Source organism: Zonotrichia albicollis, unplaced genomic scaffold, assembly GCF_047830755.1.
Source record: "Zonotrichia albicollis isolate bZonAlb1 unplaced genomic scaffold, bZonAlb1.hap1 Scaffold_177, whole genome shotgun sequence".
In the NCBI taxonomy this organism is placed as follows: domain Eukaryota; kingdom Metazoa; phylum Chordata; class Aves; order Passeriformes; family Passerellidae; genus Zonotrichia; species Zonotrichia albicollis.
In genome coordinates, this window is record NW_027428375.1 from 1 (window position 1) to 18,787 (window position 18,787).

At 56.8% G+C, this 18,787-nt stretch overlaps 1 protein-coding gene across 1 annotated transcript; it reads right to left on the bottom strand.

Annotated features, from left to right (window-relative positions):
• Nucleotides 1-1,878: 1,878 nt before the first annotated feature.
• Nucleotides 1,879-18,508, bottom strand: ESYT1 (extended synaptotagmin 1; the record flags this gene model as incomplete). Its single annotated transcript, XM_074533939.1, is given in 19 exon segments — nt 1,879-1,929; nt 1,931-2,019; nt 2,928-2,999; nt 3,137-3,229; nt 3,321-3,410; nt 4,578-4,626; nt 6,473-6,555; nt 8,002-8,061; nt 8,483-8,599; nt 11,147-11,200; nt 11,202-11,271; nt 12,315-12,370; nt 13,819-13,908; nt 13,989-14,061; nt 14,161-14,234; nt 15,491-15,580; nt 16,229-16,288; nt 17,302-17,343; nt 18,206-18,508. Coding segments are annotated over 19 exon segments (1,565 nt in total), but the record flags the coding sequence as incomplete, so codon positions are not given.
• Between the last annotated feature and the right edge of the window lie 279 nt (nt 18,509-18,787).

Here is an 18,787-nt window from a genome sequence, read left to right on the forward strand (position 1 = left end):
TTGTGAGGAAATGGGGGGAGGCAATGGGGGGAAATTGGGGGGAAAAATGGGGGAAATTGGGGGGAAAGGGGAGGAAATGGGGGAGGCAATGTGGGGAAATTGGGGGGAAAAAGAGGGGAGAAAAGGGGGGGAAAATGGGGGTGAAAATGGGAGGAAAATGGGGGAAAAAGACGGGGAAAAAAGGAGGGAAATGGGGGTGAAAATGGGAGGAAATGGGTGGGTGGCAATGGGGGGAAATTGGGGGGAAAATTGGGGGGGAAATTGGGGGAAAAAGGGGGGGAAATGGGAGGAAATGGGGGGAGGCAGTGGGGGGAAGTTGAGGGGAAAATAGGGGGAAAAAGAGGGGAGAAAAGGGGGAGAAAAGGGGGTGGCAATGGGAGGAAATTTGGGGGGAAAATTGGGGGGAAATTGGGGGAAAAAATGGGGGGAAAATGTGAGAAAATGGGGGTGAAAATGGGAGGAAATGGGGGAGGCAATGGGGGGAAATTGGGGGAGAAATGGGGGAAAAGAGGGGGAAAAGGAGGGAAAATGGAGGTGAAAATGGGAGGAAAATTGGGGGGAAAAATGGGGGGAAATTGGAGAGGCAATTGGGAGGAAAATGGGGGGAAAAGGGGAGAAATGGGGGAGGCAATGTGAGGAAATTGGGAGGAAAATGGGGAAAAAAGGGGGGGAAATGGGGGTGAAAATGTGAGGAAATGGAAGAGGCAATGAGGGAAAATTGGGGGGAAAAGAGGGGAAAAAGGAGGGAAAATGGAGGTGAAAATGGGAGGAAAATTGGGGGGAAAAGGGGGAAAATTGGGGCGCAAAGGGGGGAAATTGGGGGGAAAATTGGGAGGAAAATGGGGGGGAAATGGGGGTGAAAATGTGAGGAAATGGGGGGAAATTGGGGGGGAAAAGGGGAGAAATGGGGGTGGCAATGGGGGGAAATTGGGGGGAAAATTGGGGAGGAAAATGGGAGGGAAATGGAGGAGGAAATGGGGAAGACAGTGGGGGGAAATTGGGGGGGAAAGAGGGGAAAAAAGGGGGGGAAAATGGGGGTGAAAATGTGAGGGAATTGGGGGGAAAATTGGGGGAAAATGGGGGGGAATTGGGGGGAAAAGGGGGAAATTGGGGGTGAAAATGGGAGGAAATTGGGGGAAAATTGGGGGAAAAGGGGGGAAAAAGGGGGGAAAATTGGGGGGGTAATGGAGGGGGGAAATTGGGGGGAAAGGGGAGAAATGGGGGTGAAAATGGGAGGAAATTGGGGGGAGAATGGGGAGGAAAAGGGGGGAAAAGAGGGGAAAAGGGGGGAAATGGGGGTGAAAATGGTAGGAATGGGGGAGGCAATGGGGGGAAATTGGGGGGAAAAAGGGGAAAAAGGGGGGAAAATGGGGGGGAAATGGGGGGAGAATTGGGGAAATTGGGGAGGCATTGAGGGGAAATTGGGGGGAAAATGGGGGAGGAATTGGGGGGAAAATTAGGGGGAAATTGGGGAGGCAATGAGGGGAAAATTGGGAGAAAATATGGGGGAAAATGGGAGGAAATTGGGGGAAAAAGAGGGGGGAAAAAAGGGGGTAATGGGAGGAATTGGGGGTGGCAATGGGGGGAAAATGGGGGGAAAATGGGGGGAAAATTGGGGGAAAATGGGGGGAAAATGTGGAGAAAAAGGGGAGAAATGGGGAGAAAATGGGGGGAAATTGGGGGCAGAAAATGGGGGGGGGAAGGGAGAAAAATGGGGGAAATTGGGGGAAAAAACGGGGAAAAGAGGTGGGGAAACAAGGGGGGAAAAGAGGTGGGGAATGGGCAAAAAATGGGGAGAAAATTAAGAGAAACAGAAGGGGAAGGGGGGAAAAATGGGGGGGAAAACTGGGGGGGGATGGAGGGATTTGGGGAGCACACAGAGCCGGGGTTTTGGGGGGTTTTGGGGGGATTTGGGGGGTTTTGGGGTCCCACCTGGAAATCCACGTCCTGGTTTCGGGGGTCGTGCAGGAAGAAGCGGAAAGCGTCCTCCCAAACGGGGGCTGAGGTGTTGCAGACCACCTTTGGGGGTGGGGGGCTCGGGTCAGACCCCCCAAAATCACCTCAAAAACCCCCCAAATCATCTCAAATCCCCCAGATCCTCCCAAATTCCCTAAATCCACTCAAAATCCCAGCTCTGTGTCCCCCCCCCAAATCCTCCAAAATCCCCTCAAATCCACCCAAAACCCTGAAAAAACCCCCAAAACCCCAAAAACCCCAAAAAAGACCCCAAACTGCCAAGCCCCCCCAAAAACCCCAAAAGCCTCAAAAAACTACCAAAACCCCCCCAAACCCCCCAAATCACCAAAACCTCCACAAACCCCCAAAACCCCCAATACCACAAAAATCCCCAAATCCCCCAAAATCCCCTCAAATCCTCCCCAAACCCCTGCTCTGTGTCCCCCCAGATCTCCTCAAATCCCCCCAAAACCCCAAAACCACCAAAACCCTCAAAAAACAACACAAACCCCTAAAAACCCCCACAAACCCCCAAATCACCAAAACCCCCAGGAACCCCCAAAACATCCACAAACCCCTAAAAACCCCAATACCACAAAAACCCCCAAAACACCAAATCCCCAAAAACCCAAAAAAAACCCCAAACTGCCAAAAAACCCCAAAAAACCCCCAAAACCCCCAAAACACCCAATATCACAAAAACCCCAAAAATCCCCAAAAACCCTAAAAACCCCCAAAACCCCCAAAAAACCCCAGAAACCCAAAACCCCCAAAACCCTCAAAAAACAACCCAAACCCCTAAAAACCCCCACAAACCCCCAAAACCTCAAAAATCCCCAAAACCCCAAAAAACCCCCACAAACCCCCAAAACCCCACAAACCCCCAAAAACCCCAAAAATCCCCAAATCCCCAAAAACCCCAAAAAACCCCAAAACCCCCAAAAAAACCCCCCAAAAGCCCCCAGCCCCACCTTGCTCTCCCTGGTCACGTCCTGCACCGACACCTGAACCACGGGGTTGGGCTCTTTGCCTGCTTTCCTTACCTGCACCAAAAACCGATGGGGGGTCAAGGGAGGGGTCCCCCATTTCTGGGACCCCCCAAAAACCCCAAAAATCCCAAAAATCCCCCCAAAACCCCAAAAATCCCCCAAAACCCCCCCAAAAATGCCCCCAGACTCACGGGCAGCCCCTCAGCCCTGTCCAGATACACCACGAGGATGGCAGAGGATGGCGGATCAGGTTTGGCCACGATTTTTTGGTTCTTTTCCAAAACCTGAGGGAACCAAAAATTTGGGGAGGGGTCAAATAAGGGCAGGACCCCCACCCCAATAAAGAGGGACCCCAAAAATTGTCCCGGGATTGACCTGGTCCAGCTTGGAGGCGTCGGAGAGCAGAGAGAGCCATTCCAGGCGCAGGTGGAGCCGGCCCTGACCCCCGTCCTGCAGCGGGAACCACTGGGGAGGGGAAATAATGGGAAAGAATGGGAAAAATAATGGGAATAATGGGGGAAATAATGGGAGAAATGATAGGGAAGATAATGGGGAAATAATGGGGAAAGTGGGGGAAATAATGGGGAAAGTAGGGAAAATAATAGGGAAAAAATTGGGAATAATGGGAGAAATAAAGGGGAAAATAATGGGGGAAATAATGGGGGAAATAATGGGAAAATAATGGGGGAAATGGGAAAAATAATGGGGAAAATAATGGGAAAATAATGGGGAAAATAATGGGAATAATGGGGGAAGTGGGGGAAAATAATGGGGAAATAATGGGGAAAGTGGAGAAAAAAAAAGGGGAAAATAATGGGGAAAATAATGGGAATAATGGGGGAAGTGGGGAAAATAATGGGGAAAATAATGGGAATAGTGGGGGAAATAATGGGGAAAAATAATGGGGAAATAATGGGGAAAATAATGGGGGAAAATAATGGGAATAATGGGAGAAATAATGGGGAAAATATGGGGAAATTAATGGGAATAATGGGAGAAATGATGGGGAAAATAATGGAGAAATAATGGGAGAAATGATGGGGAAAATATGGGGAAATAATGGGGAAAGTGGGGAAAATAATGGGGAAAATAATGGGGAAAATAATGGGGGAAATAATGGGGGAAATAATGGGGAGAATATGGGGAAAATTATGGGGAAATAATGGGGAAAATAATGGGAATAATGGGAGAAATAATAGGGAAAATAATGGGGAAAGTGGGGAGAATAATGGGGGAAATAATGGGAATAATGGGAGAAATGATGGGGAAAGCGGAGAAAAAAATGGGGAAAGTAATGGGAAAAATAATGGGGAAAATAATGGGAATAATGGGAGAAATAATAGGGAAAATAATGGGAATAATGGGGAAAATAATGGGGGAAATATATGGGGGAAATAATGGGAATAATGGGAGAAATGATGGGAAAATAATGGGGAAATAATGGAGAAAATAATGGGGAAAGTGGGGAAAATAATGGGGAAAATAATGGGAATAATGGGAGAAATGATGGGGAAAATAATGGGGAAAATGGGAGAAATAATAGGGAAAATAATGGGGAAAATAATGGGGAAAATAATGGGAAAATAATGGGGAGAGTGGGGAAAATAATGGGAAATAATGAACAGAACTGACCTCGTCCATCACCCGCGCTCTGAGCACCTCCCCGAGGTCCAGCTTCATCCTGGGAGGGGAAATTTGGAATTTTTCGGAATTTTTGGGGATTTTTGGGGATTTGAGTATTTGGGGGTTTGGGGGTTTGGGGGTTTTAGAGGTTTGGGGATTTGGGGTTTTGGAGATTTAGGAGTTTGGGGATTTGGAGACTGGGGAATTTTGGGATTTGGGAGTTATTTGGGGATTTGGGGGTTTTGGAATTTTTGCGGACTTGGGAATTTGGGGAATTTGGGATTTAGGAATTTTGGGATTTGTGGATTTTTGGGAATTTGGGGATTTGGAAACTGGGGAATTTTGGGATTTGGGAATTTGGGAGTTATTTGGGAATTTGGAGGTTTGGGGGTTTTGGAATTCTTGCAGACTTGATTTTCGGACTTGGGAATTTGGGGATTTTGGGATTTGGGAAGTTTGGGATTTGTGGATTTTTGGGGATTTGGGGACTTGGAGATTTAGGAGTTTGGGGATTTGGAGACTGGGGAATTTTGGGATTTGGGAATTTGGGAGTTATTTGGGCATTTGGGCGTTTTGGAATTTTTGCGGACTTGGGAATTTGGGAATTTTGGGATTTGGGAATTTTGGGATTTGTGGATTTTTGGGAATTTGGAGACTGCGAATTTGGGGGTTTTGGAATTCTTGCAGACTTGGGAATTTGGGGATTTTGGGATTTGGGAAGTTTGGGATTTGTGGATTTTTTGGGGATTTGGATATTTAGGAGTTTGGGGATTTGGAGACTGGGGAATTTTGGGATTGGGGAATTTGGGAGTTATTTGGGAATTTGGAATTTTTGTGGACTTGGGAATTTTGGGATTTGGGAATTTTGGGATTTGTGGATTTTTGGGAATTTGGGGATTTGGAGATTTAGGAGTTTGGGGATTTGGAGACTGGGGAATTTTGGGATTTGGGGGTTTTGGAATTTTTGCGGACTTGGGAATTTGGGGAATTTGGGAATTTTGGGATTTGTGGATTTTTGGGAATTTGGGGATTTTGGGATTTGTGGATTTTGGGATTTGTGGATTTTGGGAATTTGGAGATTTGGAGATTTGTGGATTTTTGGGAATTTGGAGATTTGGAGATTTGGGAGTTTGGGGATTTGGAGACGGGAATTTTGGGATTTGGGGGCTTTGGAATTTTTGCGGACTTGGGAATTTGGGGAATTTGGGAATTTTGGGATTTGTGGATTTTTGGGAATTTGGGAATTTGGGGATTTGGGAATTTTGGGATTTGTGGGATTTTTGGGAATTTGGGGATTTTGGGATTTGTGGATTTTTGGGGATTTGGAGATTTAGGAGTTTGGGGATTTGGAGACTGGGGAATTTTGGGATTTGGGGATTTGGGGGTTTTGGAATTTTTGCGGACTTGGGAATTTGGGAAATTTGGGAATTTTGGGATTTGTGGATTTTTGGGGAATTTGGGGATTTTTGGATTTGTGGATTTTTGGAAATTTGGGGATTTGGAGATTTAGGAGTTTGGGGATTTGGAGACTGGGAATTTTGGGATTTGAGAATTTGGGAGTTATTTGGGGATTTAGGGGTTTTGGAATTTTTGCGGACTTGGGAATTTGGGGAATTTGGGAATTTTGGGATTTGTGGATTTTTGGGAATTTGGGAATTTTGGGATTTGTGAATTTTTGGGAATTTGGGGATTTGGAGATTTAGGAGTTTGGGGATTTGGAGACTGGGGAATTTTGGGATTTGGGGGTTTTGGAATTCTTGCGGACTTGGGAATTTGGGGATTTTGGGATTTGTGGATTTTTGGGAATTTGGGGAATTTGGGATTTGTGGATTTGTGGGAATTTGGGGATTTGGGGATGGGGTTGGAGACCCCTCCCCAGATTTGGGGGTGCCCCCCAGGCTCACCTGCCCAGCAGATCGTCCTTGTCGGGGTCTTTGTCGTAGAGCTCCACCTCCAGCTCCTGCCCCGGCACCTCGTGCACCATGAACTGGGGGGGACGGCGAGGATTGGGGGTCCTGGGTGCCCCCCATGTCCCCAAAATCCCCTCTGGGGCGTCCCCGTGTCCGTCCCTCTGTCCGTCCCTGTCCCTCTGTCCATCCTCACCGTCCATGCCTCCATCCCCACTGTCCATCCCTCTGACCGTCACTCGGTCCATCCCTCCATGGCTGGTGTCCATTTCTCTGTCCCTTTGTCCATCCCTGCATCCCTCTGTCCATCCCTGTCCCTCTGTCCATCCCTGTCCCTCTGTCCATTCCTGTCCCTCTGTCCATCCCTGTCCCTCTGTCCATCCTCACCGTCCATGCCTCCATCCCCACTGTCCATCCCTCCATGGCCGGTGTCCATTTCTCTGTCCCTCTGTCCATCCCTGTCTGTCCCTCTGTCCATCCCCACCATCCATCTCTCTGTCCGTCCCTCCATCCCCACTGTCCATCCCTCTGTGTCCATCCCCTCTGTCTCTCTGTCCATCTCTGGTGTCCATCCTTCTGTCCCTCTGTCCATCCCTCCATCTCCACTGTCCGTCCCCCTGTCCATCCATCCATCCATCCATCCATCCATCCATCCATCCATCCATCCATCATCCATCCATCCATCATCCATCCATCCATCATCCATCCATCCATCCATCATCCATCCATCCATCATCCATCCATCCGTCCGTCCGTCTGTCCGTCCGTCTGTCCATCCATCCATCCATCCATCCATCATCCATCCATCATCCATCCATCCATCATCCATCCATCATCCATCATCCATCCATCATCCAATCCATCCATCCATCCATCCATCCATCCATCATCCATCCATCCATCCATCATCCATCCATCCAGCCATCCATCCATCATCCATCCATCCATCCATCCATCCATCATCCATCCATCATCCATCCATCCGTCCGTCCGTCTATCCATCCATCCATCCATCATCCATCCATCCATCCATCCATCCATCCATCAATCCATCCATCATCCATCAATCCATCATCCATCCATCATCCATCCATCATCCATCCATCCATCCATCCATCCATCCATCCTTCCATCTGTCCCCTCCGTCCATCCCTGTGTCCTTCTGTCCGTCCGTCCCCCCCATCCGTGTGTCTTCACCTCGTACACCTCTTCCCACACGGGCTCCAGGCTGTCCCCGATCACGCTGCTGGTCGCTGCCTGTGTCCGTCCCTGTGTCCCCCTGTCTGTCTGTCCCTCTGTCCCTCCCTGTGTCCGCCTGTCCCTCTGTCCATCCCCTGTGTCCGTCTGTCCATCCCCTCTCACCTCGTACATCTCGTCCCACACGGGCTCCAGGCTGTCCCCGATGACCCTGCTGGTCGCTGCCTATGTCCATCCCTGTGTCCCCCTGTCTGTCTGTCCGTCTGTCCATCCCTGTGTCCCCCTGTCCCTCTGTCCCTCCCCGTGTCCGTCTGTCCATCCCCTCTCACCTCGTACATCTCGTCCCACACAGGGTCCAGGCTGTCCCCGATCACCCTGCTGGTCGCCGCCTGTGTCCATCCCTGTGTCCCCGTCTGTCTGTTCCTCTGTCCCTCCCTGTGTCCCCCTGTCTGTCTGTCCCTCTGTCCCTCCCTGTGTCCCCTGTCTGTCCATCCCTGTGTCCCTCTGTCCCTCCCTGTTTCCCCCTATCTGTCCATCCCTGTGTCCGTCTGTCCATCCCCCCTCACCTCGTACATCTCGTCCCACACGGGGCTCCAGGCTGTCCCCGATCACCCTGCTGGTCGCCGCCTGTGTCCCTCCCTGTGTCCCCCTGTCTGTCTGTCCCCTCCCTGTCTCCCCCTGTCCCTCTGTCCCTCCCTGTGTCCTCCTGTCTGTCCATCCCCGTGTCCGTCTGTCCATCCCTTCTCACCTCGTACATCTCGTCCCACACGGGGTCCAGGCTGTCCCCCGATGACCCCTGCTGGTGGCCGCCTGTGTCCCCACCCTGAGCAGCGCGTACGGGTCCGAGCGGCCCTGGACGAGCCCGCCCAGGAAGCGATCCTTGGAGCGGAGCGCGCGCGCGGCCACCAGGGACACCCGCACCACGCCCTGGGGACAGCGAGGGGACATTGGGGACATTGGGGGACACTGGGGACAGTGAGGGGACACCAGGGACACCCGCACCACGCCCTGGGGACATTGGGGACAGTGAGGGGACATTGGGGACACACAGCAACCAGGGACACCCGCACCACGCCCTGGGGACATTGGGGACAGTGAGGGGACATTGGGGACAATGGGGACACCATGGGGGACACAGAGCCACCAGGGACACCCGCACCACACCCTGGGGACAGTGGGGACAGTGAGGGGACATTGGGGACAATGGGGACACCCGCACCACGCCCTGGGGACAGTGAGAGGACATTGGGGACACCAGGGACACCCGCACCACGCCCTGGGGACAATGGGGACAGCAGGGTCACCATGGGGACACACAGCAACCAGGGACACCCGCACCACGCCCTGGGGACAGCGAGGGGACATTGGGGACAATGGGGACACCAGGGACACCCGGACCACGCCCTGGGGACATTGGGGGACAATGGGGACAGCAGGGTCACCATGGGGACACACAGCAACCAGGGACACCCGCACCACACCCTGGGGACAATGGGGACAGCAGGGTCACCATGGGGACACCAGGGACACCCGCACCACGCCCTGGGGGACATTGGGGACAGTGAGGGGGACAATGGGGGACACCAGGGACACCCGCACCATGCCCTGGGGACATTGGGGACATTGGGGGACACTGAGGGTACATTGGGGACAGTGGGGACACCGGGGACACCCGCACCATGCCCTGGAGACAGCGAGGGGACATTGGGGACACAGAGCCACCAGGGACACCCGCACCACACCCTGGGGACATTGGGGACACTGAGGGGACAATGGGGACACCAGGGACACCCGCACCACGCCCTGGGGACAGTGAGGGGACATTGGGGACAATGGGGGACACCCGCACCACGCCCTGGGGACATTAGGGACAATGGGGACACCGGGGACACCATGGGGACACACAGCAACCAGGGACACCCGCACCAAGCCCTGGGGACAGCGAGGGGACGTTGGGGACAGCAGGGACACCAGGGACACTGAGGGGACACAGAGCCACCAGGGACACCCGCACCACGCCCTGGGGACATTGGGGACAGTGAGGGGGACAATTGGGGACAATGGGGACAGTGAGGGGACATTGGGGACACCAGGGTCACCATGGGAACACACAGCCGCCAGGGGACACCCGCACCACACCCTGGGGACATTGGGGACAGTGAGGGGACAATGGGGACAATGGGGACACCGGGGACACCTTGGGGACACAGAGCCACCAGGGACACCCGCACCACGCCCTGGGGACATTGGGGACATTGGGGACAATGGGGGACAATGGGGACACCAGGGACACCCACACCACACCCTGGGGACATCGGGGACACTGAGGGGACATTGGGGACAGTGGGGACACCAGGGACACCCGAACCACACCCTGGGGACAATGGGGACACCACGGACACCATGGGGACACACAGCCACCAGGGACACCCGCACCACGCCCTGGGGACAATGAGGACAGTGAGGGGACATTGGGGACACTGGGAGTGAGCAGGGACCCCCAGCTGCCAGCTGGAGGGAGGAAAAGGAAAACGGGGGGATCAGAAGGAGATAATAGGGGGGGGGGTCAGAGGGGAAAATGGGGAGGGGTTAAAAGGATTGAATTTGGGGGCGTCACAAGGGGGAAAATGTGGGGGGGGGGCAGGAGGTGAAAATGGGGGGGTCCAAAGAGGAAAATGGGAGAATTGGGGGGGGTCCAAAGGGGAAAATGAGGCAAATGGGGAGGTCAGAAAATGAGAATGGAAAATGAGGGATGGGTCAGAAAGGGAAAACGGGGGTGTCAGAAGGGAGAAATGGGGGGGGGGGGGGTTAAAAAAGTTAAATTTGGGGGAGTCAGAAGGGGAAATGGGGGGGGTCTAAAGGTGAAAATGGGGAGGTCAGAAGGACAAAATGTGGGGATCAGAAAAGGAAAACGGGGGGAGTTGGAAGGGTAAAATGGGGAGGGTCCGACAGGTAAAACGGGGGTGTCAGAAGGGGAAAATGGGGAGGATTAAAAAAGTTAAATTTGGGGGAGTCAGAAGGGGGAAATGGGGGGAGGGGGGGTCCAAAGGTGAAAATGGGAGGAATCAGAAAGGGGAAATGGGGAGGGTCAGAGGGGAAAATTAGGGGGATTAAAAGGGTTAAATTTGGGGGGGGGTCAGAAGAGGAAAATGGGAGGTTAAAAGGGCTAAATTTGGGGGGGTCAGAAGGGAAAAATGAGGAGGTCAGAAAGGTAAAATGGGGGGGTGTCCAATGGTGAAAACGGGGGGCTTAAAAAGAGGAAAATGAGAGGGGTCAGAAGATGAAAATGGGGAGATCAGAAGGACAAAATGTGGGGAATCAGAAAAGGAAAACGGGGGGAGTTGGAAGGGTAAAATGGGGAGGGTCCGACAGGTAAAACTGGGACATCAGAAGGGGGAAAATGGGGAGGGGGGGGGTTAAAAAGGGAAAATGAGGGGGTCAGAAAGATAAAATGGGGGGTCACGACCCCCTCACCCGGGGCAGGGGCCAGCGCAGCCGCGCAGCCTCGGGCAGGTCGGGCAGCAGCGGGCACCAGGAGCCGGTTGGGCAGCACCAGGTAGGAGGCGATGCTGTCCATGATCATCGAGTCCGACATGGAGCTGGGGGGGCCAAAAATGGGGGGACACGGTCAGGGGGGGTCCCCAAAAATGGGGGAAATAAGGTTGGGGGGGGGTCCTCAAAAATGGGAAAAATACGGTCACGGGGGGTGCCCAAAAATGAGGGAAACACGGTCAGGGGGGGTCCCCAAAAATGGGAAAAATACGGTCACGGGGGGGTCCCCAAAAATGGGGAAATAAGGTCAGGGGGGGGTCCCCAAAAATGGGGGAAATACGGTCACTGGGGGTCCCCAAAAATGGGGGAAATACGGTGGGGGGGGGGGTCCCCCAAAAATGGGGAAATACCGTCACGGGGGGTTCCCCAAAAATGGGGGGAAATACGGTCACGGGGGGTGGCCAAAAATGGGGGGAACACGGTGGGGGGGGTCCCCAAAAATGGGGGAATACGGTCACGAGGGTCCCCAAAAATGGGGGAAATACTGTCGGGGGGGGTCTCCAAAAATGGGGGGCACATGGTCGTGGAGGGCCCCTCCTTTTTTCCCTTTTTCCTCCTCCTTTCTTCCCTTTTCCTCCTCCTTTCCTCCTTTTTTTTTCTCCTCCTTTCTTCCCTTTTTTTCTCCTCCTTTCTCTCCCTTTTTCTCCTATTTTCTCCCTTTTTTTCTCCTCTTTTCTCTCTTTTTTTCCTCCTTTCTTCCCTTTTCCTTCTCCTTTCTCCCCTTTTTTCTCCTACTTCCCTTTTTTTCTCCCTTTTTCTCCTCCTTTCTCTCCCTTTTTCTCTTCCTTTCTCCCTTTTTTTTCTCCTTTCTCCCCCTTTTCCCTCAATTTTTTTCTCCTCCTTTCCCCCATTTCCCTCTTATTTTCCTCTTTCACCCCTTTTCCCCCCATTTTCCCCCATTTCCCCTCCGTTTTTCTCCCCTTTTTCCCCCCATTTTCCCTTTCCCCCCCTTTTTCACCCCCTTTTTACCCCCATTTTCCCCCTCATTTCCCCCCTTTTTTCTCCCCCCATTCCCCATGGGTGGGGACACAAGGTCAAGGGGGGGTTCCCAAAAAGGGGGGGGGTCCCCAAAAACAGGGGGGGGTCTCACCTGAGCCCTGGGATGTCCAGCAGGTTGGTCATTCCTGTCCAGTTGATGTCCAGCGTCTGCAATGGGGGGGGGAGGTAAGAAATGGGGGGGGGGGGGGCACTCCTGGTGTTCGTTTTGGGGGGGGTCCTTTTTGGGGGGGGTCCCCAGTGTGTATTGGGGGGATTCTGATCCCTTTATTTTGGGTTGGGGTCCACCCTCGCTGTGTCCTGGGGGGATTCTGATCCCTTTTTTTGGGGGGGGGGTCCACCCCCGCTGTATCTTGGGGGGGGGTCTGGGGTCCTTTTTTTGGGGGTGGGGGTCCCCAGTGTGTATTGGGGAGGGGTTCTGGACCTTTAATTTGGGTTGGGGTCCACCCCTGCCATGCCCTGGGGGGGTTCCCATTCCCTTTTTTTGGGGTGGTATTCACCCCCAGTGTGTCCTAGAGGGGTCTGGGGTCCTTTTTTTTGGGGGTGGGGTCCATCCCCACTGTGTCCTGGGGGGGGCTTCGTGACCATTTTGGGTTGGGGTCCACCCCTGCCATGTCCTGGGGGGATTCTGATCCCTTTTTTTTTTTGGGGGGGGGGGGAGAATCCTCAGTGTGTCCTAGAGGGGTCTGGGGTCCTTTTTTTGGGGGTGGGTCCCCAATGCGTATTGGGGAGGGGTTCTGGATCCTTATTTTGGGTTGGGGTCCACCCCTGCCATGCCCTGGGGGGCTGTTCCATGTCCTGGGGTGGGGGGGGTTCCCATCCCTTTTTTTGGGGCGGGGGGTCCCTGCTGTATCTTGGAGGGGGTCTGGGGTCCTTTTTTTGGGTGGTGGGTCCCCAATGTGTATTGGGGAGGGATTCTGGATCTTTATTTTGGGTTGGGGTCTACTCCTGCCATGTCCTGGGGGGGTTCTGGATTTTTATTTTGGGTTGGGGTCCACCCCTGCCATGCTCTGGGGGGGGTTCCCATCCCTTTTTTTGGGGTGGTATTCACCCCCAGTGTGTCCTAGAGGGGTCTGGGGTCCTTTTTTTGGGGTGGGGTCCCATCCCCACTGTGTCCTGGGGGGGCTTCGTGACCATTTGGGTTGGGGTCCACTCCTGCCATGTCCTGGGGGGATTCTGATCCCTTTTTTTTTTTGGGGGGGGGGAGAATCCTCAGTGTGTCCTGAAGGGGTCTGGGGTCTTTTTCTTTGGGGGTGGGTCCTCAATGTGTATTGGGGAGGGGTTCTGGACCTTTATTTTGGGTTGGGGTCCACCCTCGCTGTGTCCTGGGGGGATTCTGATCCTTTTTTTTTGGGGGGGTGGGTCCCCAATGTGAATTGGGGAGGGGTTCTGGACCTTTATTTTGGGTTGGGGTCCACCCCTGCCATGCTCTGGGGGGGGTTCCCATCCCTTTTTTTGGGGTGGTATTCACCCCCAGTGTTTCCTAGAGGGGTCTGGGGTCTTTATTTTGGGTTGGGGTCCACCCCTGCCATGCCCTGGGGGGGGGGGTTCCCATTCCCATCCCTATTTTGGGGCGGGGGGTCCCGTTGCAGACTCACCGGGCGGCGGATGAAGAACATGCTGAGCGCCCCCACGATGGGCACATCCCCCAGCAGCGGCTCCAGGATGATCCTGAGCACCCCGTGGAGCTGGGGAGGGGGTCACAATGAGTGGAGACCCCTCCTCAAAACCCAAATCCCCCCAAAATCCCCCCCAAAAAAATCCTCACCTGCATCCCCTTCACCCCCGCCTTGCAGAAGAATTTCTTCACCTCCACATCGATCTGGACGTCACCCACGTAACTGAGGGGGCGCAAATTGGGGTGGGGGGCGTCACCACCACCCCCCCGGACCCCTCCTCATTTTGGGGACCCCCCCACCCCCTCCCCAAAAGTCGCTCACCTGATGTTGAGGTCCAGCAGGATTTGCTTCTTGTGGGTTCCGGGGTGGGCTTGGACCCCCAGCACACGGAGGGGCTGTTGGGTGGGGGGGATTTGGGATTTTTGGGGAGGGGTCTCAGCATTTTTTGGGGGGGGTTCAGGGGATTTAGGGGGTCCTAGGGAGGATTAGAGGGGGTCTGGGGGTGTTTAGGGGTTCCTAGGGGTCTTAAGGGGGGATTTTTATGGGGTCCTGGGGGTCCTAGGAGGGGTTATAGGGGATTTAGGGGGTCCTGAGGAGGGTTTGGGGGGGGGTCTGGGGGGGTTTAGGGGGTCGTGGGAGGGGTTATAGGGGATTTTGGGGGGGGTCTGAGGGGGCTTAGGGGGGGGTTTGAGGGGATTTAGGGGGTCCTAGGGAGGATTAGAGGGTGTCTGGGGGTGTTTAGGGGTTCCTAGGGGTCTTAAGGGGGGTTTTTATGGGGTCCTGGGGGTCCTAGGACGGGTTATAGGGGATTTAGGGAATCCTGGGGGGTTTAGGGGGTCCTGGGAGGGTCTGGGGGGATTTTGGGGGGGTCTGGGGTGGTTTAGGGGGTCCTGGGAGATGTTTAGGGGGGATTTTGGGGGTCCTGGGAGGGATTTAAGGGGTCTGGGGGAGTTTAGAGGGTCCTGGGAGGGAGTTTAGGGGTCTTGGGGGGGGGGTTGAGGGGATTTAGGGGGTCTTGGGGGGGGTTAGAGGGGGTCTGGGGGGGCTTTAGGGGGTCTTGGGGGGCTCTGGGACAATTTAGGGGATGCTGGGAGGGGTTTAGGGGGATTTATGGGGGTCCCAGGGGGGTCCTGGTAGGGGTTTATGGGGGATTTTGGGGGGTCCTGAGGGAACAACAGGGAAGTGAGGAGGGGTCTGGGGGCTTTAGGGGAGATTTTGGGGGGTCTGGGGGCTTTAGGGGAGATTTTGGGGGGGTCTCAGGGGGCTTTAGGGGAGATTTTGGGGGGTCTGGGGGCTTTAGGGGAGATTTTGGGGGGTCTGGGGGCTTTAGAGGAGATTTTGGGGGGGGTCTCAGGGGTCTGGGGGCTTTAGGGGAGATTTTGGGGGGTCTCAGGGGGTTTTAGGGGAGATTTTGGGGGGTCCCGGGGGTCTTCTGGGGGCTTTAGGGGAGATTTTGGGGGATCTCAGGAGGCTTTAGGGGAGATTTTGGGGGGTCCCGGGGGGCTTTAGGGGAGATTTTGGGGGGTCCCGGGGGCTTTAGGGGAGATTTTGGGGGGGTCTCAGGGGTCTTGGGGGCTTTAGGGGAGATTTTGGGGGGTCTGGGGGTTTAGGGGAGATTTTGGGGGTCCTGGGGAGCCCCCCCCAGCATCACCTTCTGTCCCAGGTCCACCCTGGTGAAGGTGAAGCTCTGCAGGTGCGGGCTGGAGGCGCGGATGGCCGGGGCCACCGAGTCCGTGAGGAGCTTCTGGAGGTACTGCCCCAGGAACGCCAGGCCTGCGCCAGGACCTGCCGGACACACGGACAGATGGACACACGGACACCGGGATGGACACACGGACACACAGACACGGGGCAGGACAGATGGACACGGACATGGGGCCACCGAGTCCGTGAGGAGCTTCTGGAGGTACTGACCCAGGAACGGCCAGGCCTGCAACAGGACCTGAGGGACAGACGGACATGGGGATGGACACACAGACACATACATGGACACACGGACACAGACACAGACACACGGACACACGGACACCGGGATGGACACACAGACACACGGACACAGAGCCACCGAGTCCATGAGGAGCTTCTGGAGATACTGACCCAGGAACAGCCAGGCCTGCGCCAGGACCTGCCAGACACACGGACAGATGGACATGGGGATGGACACACGGACACACACATGGACACACGGACACCGGGATGGACACACGGACACATAGACACAGGGCAGGACAGATGGACACGGACATGGGGCCACCGAGTCCGTGAGGAGCTTCTGGAGATACTGACCCAGGAACGGCCAGGCCTGCAACAGGACCTGCCGGACACACAGACAGATGGACATGGGCATGGACACACGGACACAGACACACAGACACAGACACGGGGCCACTGAGTCCTGCAGGAGCTTCTCCAGATACTGCCCCAGGAACGGCCAGGCCTGGGCAAGGACCTGAGGGACAGACGGACAGATGGACACATGGACACAGAGCCACCGAGTCCATGAGGAGCTTCTGGAGGTACTGACCCAGGAACGGCCAGGCCTGCGCCAGGACCTGCCGGACACACGGACAGATGGACATGGGGATGGACACACGGATATGGGCACCAGCATGGACACATGGACACACGGACATGGGCATGGACACGGACACTGGGCATGGACAGACAGACATGGGGCATGGACATGCCGGGGGCATGGACAGATGGACACAGGGCCATGGCCACGGACAGACACGGGGGATGGACAGATGGACACAGACAGACACGGGGGATGGACATGGACAGACAGACACAGGGCATGGACAGATGGACACAGACACGGGGCATGGACACAGACAGACAGACACGGGGGATGGACAGATGGACACAGACACGGGGGATGGACACTGGGAAAGGAGACAGACACAGGAAGTGGAAGGATGGACAGAGGGATGGACACTGGGGATGGAGGGATGGACAGAGGGACGGACAGAAGGATGGACAGAAGGATGCAGGGAGGGAGGGATTGAGGGACAGAGAGATGCGGGAGGGATGGACAGAGGGACGCGGGAGCGGCGGGGCGCGGGCCGGACACACGGACACACAGACACACGGACATACAGACACACAGACACACAGACACACGGACACACGGACACACGGACTCCCGGACAGACAGACACACGGACACACAGACACACGGACTCCCGGACACACGGACTCCCGGACAGACAGACACACGGACGCACAGACACACGGACAGACGGACTCCCGGACACACGGACACACAGACAGACGGACAGACGGACACACGGACTCCCGGACACACGGACACACAGACACACGGACTCCCAGACACACAGACACACGGGCACACAGACACACGGACTCCCGGACAGACAGACACACGGACACACGGACTCCCGGACACACAGACACACGGACACACGGACACATGGACACACGGACACACGGACTCCTCACCTTGTTGAGCCATTCCGCCCGCTCCACATCCGGGAAGCTGACCTGGGGGGACAGCGGGGGGGGGGGGCTGAGCCCGGGGGGGCACCGGGAACCACCGGGAACCACCGGGAACCACCGGGCCCCTCCCGCCCGTGCCTCAGTTTCCCCAAGCTCCCGTCACCCCCAACTCCTCCCCAAAACGGGGGTCCCGGTGCGGGGCGGGGGGTGCGGACCCCTCCCAGCCCGCGGGCAGCGGCAGGAAGCGGCCCCCCCCGGGCCCGGTGAGTCACGGCACTGCCGGAAGGCCCGGGCGGTACCGGGGCTGCCCCGGGGAGCGGAGCGCGGGGACCCCGCCCTGCGGCGAACCCCGGGGGATGGATGGGGATGGGGGGGGGGGGTCCCGGTGATCCCGGGGGGGGTCCCGGTGCGGCCCCGCCCCACCGGGAAACGCAAGGAGCGGCTGGGGAGCAGCACCGGGGGATGCCCGGGGGGTTCCGGGGGTCCCGAGCGGCGCAGAGAGAAGCGGGACCGGGACCGGGGGTACGGGAGCGTTGCGGGATGCGCGGCACAGCGCGGGGGTCCCACCGGGGACCGTGCGGTGCCGCGGGGTCCCCCGTGCCGGGACAGCTCCGGTGCGGCTGTGGGAGCTCCCGGGGGCGCGCGGGGATCCCCCGGTGCGCCAAGCGCGACCCGCAGCGGAGCGGAGAACCGGGACCCCCCCGGGAAGTGCGGGGAACTCCAGCGGCGCGGCAGAACCGGAGAGCCTCGGGAATCCCGGGGGTCCCACCGGGGGCGGTTCCCAAACTCCCACCGAGAGAGCGGCGGGGAGGGGAGGAGGGCGGTGCCCGGGGCGGGGATCCCGCCGGGGCTTCCCCGGGAGCGATAACGGCGCCGCAGCACCGGTAATGGCTCGGGAGCACCTTACCCAGGCCGGCAGCTCCCCGCGGGCGGCGGCGCGCACCGCCGCCTCTTCCTCACGGTGCAGGCGCTCGGCCGCGCGCATCCCGCGCTCCCGGGCGCGCCGCCGCCGCCGCCAGCCCGCGTAGAGCGCCAGGGCGAGCACCACGGCGCCCGCACCGAGCCCCAGCAGCCCCGCGGCGTAAGCGGGCAGCGCCCAGAGCAGCCGCCGGCCCAGAGCGCCCAGAGCCGCCAGCCCGAGCCCGCTCCGCCGCTCCATCTCCGCTCCGCGCTCCCGTTCCGCTCCCGCCGCGGCGCCGCCCCGGCCGCGCCCCGCGCACGCACGCGGCGCTGATTGGCTGAGCGGCGCAGCCCGGGACACGCGCCCCCCCCCAACACACACACACGCACGCACCGCCCATTGGACGCCTGCCAGCTGCTGGCCACGCCCACTGAGCGCCGCGCCCTGGCCACTCCCTCACGCGTCAATCATGGACCGGCCGCCAACTCTTGGCCACGCCCCCCGCGCTCGCGTATACTGACCACGCCTTTATTTACTAAATGGGCGTGGTCTATGTGATGGGCGTGGTTTACGCGAGGGGCGTGGCCA